At 35.6% G+C, this 11348-nt stretch overlaps 1 protein-coding gene across 2 annotated transcripts in view; it reads left to right on the forward strand.

Moving 5' to 3' along the window:
* The window catches only part of LOC148839404 (synaptosomal-associated protein 25), a 70938-nt gene extending 60842 nt beyond the window's left edge, over window positions 1-10096 (forward strand). For both annotated transcript variants that reach the window (XM_088909589.1, XM_088909590.1), the window contains exons 6-8: window positions 2889-3014; window positions 7054-7198; window positions 8815-10096. In XM_088909589.1, coding sequence (XP_088765715.1) covers window positions 2889-3014; window positions 7054-7198; window positions 8815-8883 — 340 coding nt within the window. In that variant the 3' untranslated portion in view covers window positions 8884-10096. The remainder of the gene's footprint in view (window positions 1-2888; window positions 3015-7053; window positions 7199-8814) is intronic.
* Window positions 10097-11348: the final 1252 nt, after the last annotated feature.

An 11348-nucleotide genomic window follows, 5' to 3' on the forward strand; every position in this document is an offset into this window, starting at 1 on the left:
GTTTTTGACTATGTGAGTATTTGCTGTAATGCTTTATGAAACCTATCATTCACATCTTGCAATTCACATTTTCCTAAGAGTTTAGGTCTTTGCAATGTTTTTTTCATTTTAATATAAACTATACCTGGATATAAATATATACAGGTCTATATATACAGTACATTACATACTGTTCATATATACAGTACAAAGGACATTCCCAGAAGATTTCTCGTGGGTTTTGCACACCATTCTCTAATTTCCAGCCCATGTATTAATCCAATAAAAATCATATAATGTATCTTGCGCATTATTAACTAAGTAGAATAAAACCAATAATTTTACAGACTAGGTAGCACATCTCTTAAATGTGGTGCATGCAAATGCTGATTAAAGTCTTCTGTGTATAGTAGCACACTTTCTAAGGTTTTTCAAGTTCCAGTTACCTCTTTGGTATACCTAAAGATAAACATGCTAAGCCACAGGAGACAGCAAAGCCCTGTAGTTTAGTGTGTTTTCTGATCAATCCACAATAATACACTGTAGGTTAGGCAGATCAGATATGTAGTCAAGCCTATGCAGTTGAATGTATTTTAGGTTCTGGATGTGCTGTCTTAAATGTTCATGTGTTGGAAACAAATGGTTTGAATCACAATCCTGCTGTGAGCTCATATGGTCCACTTTAACTAATTCTTCTGAACTGTGAGAAAAGTATGAGAAATTGGACTTCCTTTAAAATAGATTATTTTTGATCAGTGTAAATAATAAAATGGTGTTGATTTAGAAGAAACTATATATACAGTACAGCAACTGTACTCTCTCTCATATTTGTTTTACAGTTATACAGTAAGCCTGTAACGTGTTATAACCCTGGTATAAAATAAGATATAACAGTAATTAAATAATAACAAATAGAATAAGATACCTGCATAACTATGCAAAAACTTGAAGATTACATTAATGAATATAATGCTTACAATGAATTTCATCTGTTACAAAATCTTATCCATATCATAATTCCTATGCATATCATGACAACAATAAAATTAAATTTACCTCTGTAAAATGTTGTACTACAATGAATGTAAATAAGTAAAACATGGTAGTCAAGTTGTAGTACAATATATTATACTACAGTAAAGTACTATATCTTTAAATAGTTACTGTAATATAAAAAATGGGTGTTGTTTTAAATACAGTGGACTATTCATCCAACATAAAAAAGTGTTTTTTCTGGAATATTGTTTCCAGAGTTCTTATTTTTTTTAAAAGATACATTTATGGAGAGAATAAACATAGAATTTGAAATTATTGGTGCATTTGAGAGATCTATTCTTGTTCTTCTGTAGGAAATGAATGTGCATGACTTTGCACTGAAAGAAGAGTTGAACAAAGTACCCTCAGTCCAGTTTTATAAATAGTCAGCAAACTGTGCCATTAGGAAACAAAATCATAAATACCATTACTGTTACAATAAGGTTAGTGTGCTGTATTTAAAGACAATAAGATCAAAAGGCACAATGTAAACCGTTCCCAAATAGTTCACTGGAAGCATGCCTAGATTTTCTTTTTTTTTGGCACAGGCAAAAGTGGGGTGTCACGTTTCATATGGATACATAAACAAACGTTAGGCGCTTTTTATTTTAGTGCCGAAAGATCCATTGTTTTCCTGTGCTGTTACGTGGTTTGTAGAGGGAGAAGTTCTAAAAAGCTTTTAACTGTAGTCAGTGATTTGTGCTTGTGGTTTCTGGAGAGTGTGTAGAAAATTAAGAAATTTAGAATTTCAGGCTTCATTGGAATCACACCAATTATCAGTAATATATTGTTTGAATACGATCAGCAGTTCAAAAATGTATCAGATTGTATACCTTCTAGAATACCGTCTAAGCATTAATGCAAGGAATCAATGCTGACTTTGTATAAATATAAAATTAATCTTTTTAAGTGTTACCTTGGGATTTGTAGTTGGATCACATGGGATACTTACACATCAACAGTATGTACACATACTGTATATACATCTAGGCATGGGATGAAATCACAGTTAGGACGACTGACTACAGTAAAAGACTGAGGAATACCTCCCTAATGACTTTACTAGTAGTGTGAAGTAATGAATTCAGACCATTGAAAACGAAAATCAGTTAGGAATCCAATTGCTTTAATTGTACCTGTGTAGTCGTTAAGGATAGTGCAAATGCTTTAGTCCTTTTACTTGCATCCCTTACTGATGCTTAGATTCCTTGTAATTTTAGCTGTGTCCACACTTATCTTGTTACAGTTCTTCTATTTTATTTTTTGTCTTAGCTGACAAAGGTATGTACATTACATCATTTCTAGATATAGGCCTACCTATCGTAAGTACTGAGTCAGTATTAGGGATGGGCTCCAAATGCTTTGTCCCAAATTGAGGTGGATCAAAAATGTCATCTCTATACAGCTAGGAACTTTTAGTGGACCTGAGTATAAATGTTCTGGAACCCCAGACAGAATATATTGCTCTCTTTTTTCCTCATAACCAATTTTTTCTCTCCAATTGCAGAATGCACCTGTAATGTGATGTGCACATCGTACTTGGCAGTCCTGTTTTTCTGTATTATCTGTTTGTCTGCCAGATATGTCCTCTGTGTTCTATGTCTCAGTCCAATTGGAAGGAAACACTACTAAAAATTGACCTTTTTTAAATTCTGTAATGAGAATTTAGACAAATTGTTTCACGTGTTATAAGGTTACATTATTTTAGCATATACAGGGCTTTTAAGAGTACACTACTTATTGGTAGAGCAAAGCATCTGTAATGGAAAAAAATCTCATCTGCCTAATTCAGTTCCTGGCTTCTAGACCTTTAGTGAGCCTTGCTAGCTTTTGTGAAAGTAGTTTTGTGTGACTCGTGTTCTTTCTGTGCACAGACTCAAGTCTAGTGATGCTTACAAGAAGGCCTGGGGCAACAATCAGGATGGGGTAGTAGCCAGCCAGCCAGCTCGTGTAGTGGATGAACGTGAACAGATGGCTATCAGTGGAGGCTTCATCCGCAGGTGAGTCCCTTCAAGACAGTTTTACTCATAGAACAAATTCCTTGGACATTGTCTGATACATGTTCTCATAGAGTAAGAAGATCCATGGCCTGAAACTCCTTTCTAGACACGACAAGTCAATAAAGAGTAAATATTTAATGCATAAGAATAAGAATGGTTTTAAAGATTTCAAAGGTGAGAAGGTCATTCAGCCTATGCAATCAGCATTGGAAGTTAATAGCTAATTGATCCTAGGATCTCATCCGGCTGTTTCTTGAGTGAAGCTATGTTAATCAACATGGTTTGGTAGCTTGTTTCATACTCGCATACATCTTCATACAACTCTCACAATGTTTTGTATGAAGAAATGCCTCCTATTCTGTTTTATATGCATTTCCATTATTGTTATATGTAATTTCCTCTTGTGACCTCTGGTTTTTGTTTCACTGTTTATTCTGAACCTGTTGCACATGTCAATGCCTTTAAGGAGTTTTGAGAATTGTATCAGGTGCCCCTTATCTTTTCTGTCAAGCCTAAAAAAAATCAGTTCCTTCAAACTGTCAGTGTAGGCTTTTCTCTTAAACCCCAAAATGCATCTGACTTCTCTGATTCCAGTCCAGCAATATCTTTTCTGTAACGTGGAAACCAACATTTTACACAGTATTCTAAATGAGTCTTTTCTAATGCTTTAAATAATTGTTACATATTTTGAATTCACTTTTTATATATATATATCCAAACATCTTTTTGTGGCTTTCTCATATTGTCTAAAAGATATATTCTAAATGAAGTGTCAAGATAAACACCAGTCTTTTTCACCAAAGTATACCATTCTAATTATTTTTTTATCTATTTTTTTTATTTTGTGTTTATAGCTTTTTTATGCTTTGTGCATGCAAAACCCTTCTCTTGTCAACAAACATACAGATAGATACACAAACATATAGATCTACTAAATGTCATTTACCACATATAAATTAGGAAGAACAGACATTCTAGGACAGACTCTTGTGGTACTCCACTAATTACCTCAGAAATCAATATCATATGATCTGTATCTATCCATTAATTATTGTTGTTGCTTGTTCACAAAACTCTATGAAGACTTACCTTTTTAAAATTAGTTGAACATTCCCTCTGGTGTCATTTATATATAATGTAGATGATCCTATAATTATTGTCTCCAAAATTTTAGATGTAATAGAAGTCAGACTACCTTTTTATAGATCAGTACTACTGTACAATTTTCCAGTCTCTTGGCACTACCCATCTTGATTTGGAATATTTGTGTAAATGGCTTATACTGTATATGACATCTCTTGTCCTTGAGTACAAGTGGTAAGAGAGCATTGGAACCTGTGGAATTATTAATCTTAAGTGCTTCTAGTATGTAAAGCACTTCTATGATAATACTGTTTAATACTTTGTCTTTCTGCTGCCTGAAGCATTATGATTTCATCTTTGTTGAACACATGAGAAAAATAGTAATTTAGACATGAAAGAAATATTTGTACATCAGAGAAACTTTTCTCTTTCTTTATTTAGACACAATTACTTCTCTTTCATTGTTCAGACACTTAAATATATTGTCCAGGACATATATTTTCCTTCATCATTAATGGTTCTTTTGATTTTCCTAGAACTGAAAAACTCTTTATTATTAATTTAAGCTCCCATTTCAATATCCATTCCCAACTCTCTGTTGGCATTTCTAATGTCCGATTTTACCTGTGCTTCTTATTCTTCATACTCCTTTTCATTAGCCCATTTCCTTTCATCATCTAAAGGTTTCCCTTTATCTCTAAGACACTTCAATTTTGATTTAATAACTTAATAATTCTAATTATTTTTTCGGGGCTTTTCTTGTATCCCTTTTTACCTGTCTTTAACCTGCAAGACTTTATACTTTTTTTCTTTATTTGTATCCTTTTCTTTTTTTAATCATTGTATAAAGTGCTTTCTTTCACCTGTCCATTATCTGAAAGTTACTTTTCCTGGCAAGAGTTGCTGCAAACAATCTCTTTCATATTATGCTTTTATTTGATGTGTTAAACCAGTTGTGCTACTGCTTTCTTGATTTGCATATTCTTATTCTTGAGATGAATCCATTCTTTGGTTCAAGCAGAATATTATTAACCTGTTTCCATTTGTGAACCACTTATTTTGTATCCATCCTTCAGAGTTCTACTTTGCATAACCTTGTGTCCTTAAAGTTATAATATAAAACTGTATTGGACTTTACTAGTAAAGTTTAAAGTAACAAGTAATAGGTTTATTCCATGCTGAATAAAAGAAGAAAGAAAACACAACGTTTCTCGGCCATGGAGCCTTCTTCAGGTGTGAGAAAGACAAGGCAGTAGGCAAAGGTAATGTAGCGGGAGAACAAAAGCTGGGAGAGAGGAGGAGTGAGAGGCGGGAGCAGGGGACAGAAAGAGAGGCCAATCAAGAGGTGTGAAGTCAGAATAGGTGTAGGGAGGTGTGAAATGAAACCTACAATGAATAGAGAGAATTTAGAAGAAAAGTAGTCTGTCATTAAGAGAAGGGGGAAGGTGTGATCCTAGCTGCAGGATAATTTTGGTTTCTGTAGTCTTTCTGATGTTCGGAAAACCGTCTTTGAGAACACAGACGGAGAGATTAGAGTGGTCATGGTCATCAGAGGTGAAATGAGAAACAATGGGCTTGGAGAGATCTTTAATCTTCACAGCCCTAACATGTTCTCTGAAGTGGTCTCCGAGTCTTCTTTCTGTTTTTCCAATGTAGATGGCTGGGCATTTACTGCAAGAGATACAGTAAATAAGGTTGCTGGAGGTACAAGATGCCATCTGGGTGATCCAGAATTGTCCTGAGGGGCCTTGAATGAGTGTGGTGTTAGATGTGTACTTGCAGGTGATACAGCGAGCTCTGTTGCAAGGGAAAGTGCCTGGTGTGGATGGTTGCTGAGGGCGGTCAAGAAAGCTGTGAACAAGAACTTTAAAGTGTACTTCAAAGTGTACCTTGTTGATCACCCTCCAATTCACCAAAGACATGAGGGCACATAGGGTTTGTAATGGTTTTGGAGCACAGAGGGACAGGACTCATACCTTCATCTTTAAATGTTTTTGAAGATACTTAATGGCAGTAATGATCGACAGCTTATCCTTCAGGAAATTAAATGCAGTGCCTCTGCAATGTGAAGATTCAATCCCAGTCTTCTCTGATTATTCTGCCTTTACTGTACAGTATAGAAAACATTACAACAGCTTGGAGTGCAGAGCTCTCTGCTTTACCCAGCCAAGATGAAAATCATCCATGATGATCATTCAGTCAGTCAGTGCAGTCCAGCCTGTTCACTGTGACTCAAGAAGAATTTGTGTGTGAGTTACAGGCGTCTTGCTTTACTGTCTGACACTGCAGTTGCCTATTTCTTCTTCAGGTCTATTAATTCTCCTCTTGTGGATAATCTTTCTAAAGTATGATCTTGGATTTCTTTGTATAGCAGATGATGTGATCCACTGAAATTGAATAAATGTGTTTATTGGGGTGTTTTTGTACTGAACTAATTTGATTGGCCTGTATCTGCTTCTTGGTACAGTGACAGAGAAGCTCATGGGTTTTTTTATTATTGGTCTAGCAGCAGTTTGAATGGCGGAGTCATAGTCTGCTATTCCTTCTGTTTCTCTCTGATGGTCAGTTTTGTGGAAATAATTGTGTTTATTCTGGTTTATAGTTAGTGGTTAAGCACCTTGGAGCTCACCATCATTATGTCGCTACTTAATATTTTTTCTTTTTCCATCTGATCACATTTTATTTAACACATAAATGAAGAAGATTTTTCTTTCTCTTCTGTTTTTTATAACCTTGGATTTCAGAAGCTTGTCCTTGGAATGACATATGTGGATGATGGCCATTTTTTCTAAACCTAACTATACTGTAACTTAAATTGAACTTTAATAAACAAAAATGTATTTGGTCATGGCCTAGCTTCACAACTCTACCAGCAAAAGGAAGGGAAGCACGAAAACCATATCTGTTGGTAGATATCTGTAGTGTATAACTACTGTTTTGTTGGTCTTATTTGCAGGGTAACAAATGATGCCCGGGAAAATGAGATGGATGAGAACCTGGAACAGGTTGGTGGCATCATTGGGAATCTGCGCCACATGGCTCTGGATATGGGCAACGAGATTGATACACAGAATCGCCAGATTGACAGGATCATGGAGAAGGTAATTAAGCATTGCATCTGCTCATTATACAGTAAACATTTCAGAATCTTTTGTTCATACAATATGTTCTATTGTCCAAATTTCGCAGCCAGAATCCTGACCAGGTCTAGTGCAAGTGATCACATTACTCCTATCCTGGAGTCCTTGTACTGGCTTCCTGTCAGGTTTCATGTTGACTTCAAAATCCTCATGCTCACCTTTATGGTTCTGTATTGCTTGGCACCTCTGGACCTGTCATCCTACTCCTCACCTCACAATTCTGGTCTCCGATCTGTCCCCCAAGCCCAAGCCCGTCTACACTCTATGGGTGCCCCATAGCCCTGCTACTCTATCCCTAAGGATATCAGAGAGTCACCTTTCCTAAACACTTTCAAATCTAGACTCAAAACCTTCTTCTTTAGAAGGGCCTTTCCTTAACTGGTTCTAGTATATACCCCACTGCTCCTACCATATTCTACTCTCTCCTCTCATAATAAACAAGAATAACCAGCTAATCCATATAAATCAGACACACCATATTTTGGCTAAAGAGGAAGTTTTTCTATGCATCTTTTTTGGTCAGCAAGGATCTCCATTACAGTTTAAAGCTGACAGTCCTCATCTCTAATAAACTAAGAGTAAGGCTTAATCATACTGTACTAATGCACATTTTTAGTATGTAGAAAATGGTTTGGAGACAAACCTTATGAACGTTTCCTGCCATGTCATAGACAGACATTAATAATAATTGCGTAATGAATCTCATGTCATTTAGAACAGAACTACCTTGGCTGTTAGGCATTAAGATGAGTATTTCCTTGTGATAGTAAAACCTTTCATTTTGTAAAATCAGTATTCCAGCTTTTGGTGATGGTAATTCCTGTTCTCATGAAGATAAGATTGTTACTGTATGTCTCATTTGAAATGAGAAACTGGCCAATAATTTGTTCAGAATTACATTTACTGTGCATGCTATAGAGGATGATACACAGTATATCCAGCATCAATAGCGCTGTAGTTTAAACTTTATTTTTTATTTGTACAACATTGTACAGTAACATTAATTTGCACCAGTGAGGAAATGGTCTGGTTTCTTAGTGTGCTTTCTATTCAGATATCTTTATGATTACAATTTCCTTTTTTGCCAGTGATCATACAATGTTTGCAAATACTCTCACTGTTTTCATTGGTAATGTTATTAATGAGCATTAATTATTATTAGAATTAAATATTCTTGTCACTTGCACCTATGTAAATATTTTAATTGTGTCATTTTTGTCATTGTTTACATTATACTGTTTCCAGACTCCAACTTTAACTGAAAACTTTGTTCTTTTAAACCAGTATGCTTTACATGGTATTCGTTATTTCTTCTTGCTTTTCCATTGTATGAGTTTTGTACTAGTAAAACTGCTGTGTTTCGATTTTGCTATTCTGTGCTCCTCTTTTTGATGTTGTACTGATGAATGAAAAATACTGATGCTTCCTGTCCTTATTTTTATTTTCTTTTATTAGCTATTATGAGTTTGTTTAAGCAACATGGAGCTAGACTACGCAATTGTCTGGAAATCATGAAAGCGTTCTTTGAATCCAGTATTGCTTTACATGCTAGTCATTATTTTGTTTTCTTTGCCTAGGCCGACTCCAACAAAACCAGGATTGATGAAGCCAATCAGCGTGCAACAAAGATGCTTGGCAGTGGCTAAAGCAAAGATCTTCATCCTCTGCGCTGCTCACAGAGCAGTGCCAACTTGCTTTTATCATGGTATTTACTGTACCTACTAGGTTTGCACACACGCACATATCAGCCCCCATTGTAAATGTTGTTCTGTGTGGTCTGTCAGCTTTTTAATGATTGTCCTTGTAATGATTTCTTTACTGGTTATCTTTCTTTCCAAAGGTTGTATATAGTGCTGATTTGATGGCTCTAGCTCACTTGTGAAGTTTTTGTTTTCGTTTTTTATATTATATTAAATATATCTTTGCTGGATGACGACAATGTAGGAATGCTTAACGAACTGTTTTCCTTTTCAGTATTTCAGTATTGTCCTAGTAAAACTGTGTCATTCCATCTTGCTACTGCCGTGCTCCTCTTTTTGATGTTGTAATGATAAAAAGAAAAAAAACTGAAAGCACTTATGGTTCCTGTCCTTATTTTTATTTTCCCTCGTTAGCTGTTATGAATTCACGTTTAAACAACATGCAGCTAGACTATGTAACTGTAATAGGCATTGCACTTAAAGTGATGTGATTTGTGCGTTATGCATGATGAATGATAGATTTTAGAATCTTCTAAATAAAATGAAATAAAAAGAAAAAAAAGATTGTTACATGGCAGTAGCAAATTGACAAAAGCATGCTCAGTATTAGGACACAGCTGGGAGTACCATATTCCTGCAAGATGGCTATATTGCCACTTTCTGTCAGTATATATTTACAAACTGTGACCACCATTGTAATATAAAAACAACAACACAGCTGTAGCACATAAAAATCATCTGTTTTCTAAATGAATATGCAGTTCAATGAAGAGACTGGACTGGTTGTGTACTGTAATATAAGGTTTGGATGTTCTTTAAGATGAAAAGACAACTGCAATACAAAAAATACAAATTATAAGTCGCATATTTCTGGAAGATTTTAATTTTTTAAGAAGACTGTATCTTGTAAGTTGCTTTCCCCATGTGTTTGTTATTGGTAAAATTCTTTGTTGCTTATGTACCTAGAGCTATGCACACCAAATCGCTAAAATGTTGAGTAGTTTAAAAACAAAATACCTTAACTGAATGATACATAGGATAAACTGAATAAATGTCCTCAAAGCATGTAATACTAAAGCTCCTTCTGTCTCCTGTCAGTTTGTGAAGTGGTTGACATTTTGTAGGTAGTTGAAATGATTAAAAAACAATAAACCTCGAATGGTGTGGAGCATCTTTTTGTGTTCTGTAGCGTAAGATATTCTTAATATTGTTCTTATTCTTTTTAGAACATTTTTCTTTTATCTCATAAGTATTTGCTTATGCGTTCATTATCCTCTTTTTCTAATTTGCTTTCCTATATATTTAACCATTAAATATATATACGTGTAGTTTGCCCAAGTGTTTTAGGATCATAAGTTACAGATTTCGCCATATATTTTAACCAGTATTTGAACAGACAATGTTCTCACGTGGAATTGATACTTGAAACTAAATTATTTCCAGATGATTTCAGTGAGCTGTTTTTCACAAACCTGGACACAGCACTTCAGATATGAAGTTTTAAAAATAATTTCAGGAGGAGATGAAAATCTAATTTCACCCAGTTCTGCCAATCGATGTATAAATATCACATTTCTTGCTTACTCGCTTGCGTGCATTTCAATTTTGCCGTTGTCGTTTGCTCTCAGTGGAGACAGACCCTAACAGGCAACTCTGTGGTTCCGACTTTCAGCAATTCTGGAAGGTGAAAAAGAAATAAAACCTTTGTGTATTTGGCATTTCCACTCACTTGAGGAAAAGGAATAAAGAAAATATTTGTCCGTTTCACTTTCACACTTGTCATGTGCTCTCACCAGACACCTTGCTGTGTTACTCTACATGGCTTCTTCTGCCTGCTTGGAAACCACATCAAAGGCAACCATATTCCAGCACTTCCCGATTGTGTTAGGCATGGAGCTCCAGCTGACGTTAAAACAATACCAAAAGAAAAACAAATTCTTTCACGTGTCCTAGTGGTTGCTCCTGACATGCTGATCTTCATCTATTTAGGGAGAGGAGGAGTAGTGGCCTGCTCACATCTTCTCCATCATTTAATCTGTCTTCAGTCCCGTGTCTCTTCATCAATTCATTTTTTTCAGGCAGGCATCTCCAATCCAACATTATGTCTTGCTTGCCCAAGCTGCCACACTGCCCTTTTTTCCTTTCCCAGTTGTAATGACTTCATGCCTCCATGGAACCCCTTGCAGGCAATGGAAAAGAAGAGTGTAAAGAATGAGATACAAAAATGTGTACTATTTGGTTTCTGCTCTTGCCAGATATTGGACACAATGTTGTGTTATGGTGATGACTATCTTTCTCTTCAAGCTACTCCTGATCCCATCCCTCCTCAGAGCTCCAATGCAGCTACACTGAATGTTTCTACTCCCTGCCCATTCCTCTATGCCCCTGTCGTTTCTCCCCTCCTCTCTTTC

Source organism: Atractosteus spatula, chromosome 2, assembly GCF_055471065.1.
Source record: "Atractosteus spatula isolate fAtrSpa1 chromosome 2, fAtrSpa1.hap1, whole genome shotgun sequence".
Taxonomy (NCBI): domain Eukaryota; kingdom Metazoa; phylum Chordata; class Actinopteri; order Semionotiformes; family Lepisosteidae; genus Atractosteus; species Atractosteus spatula.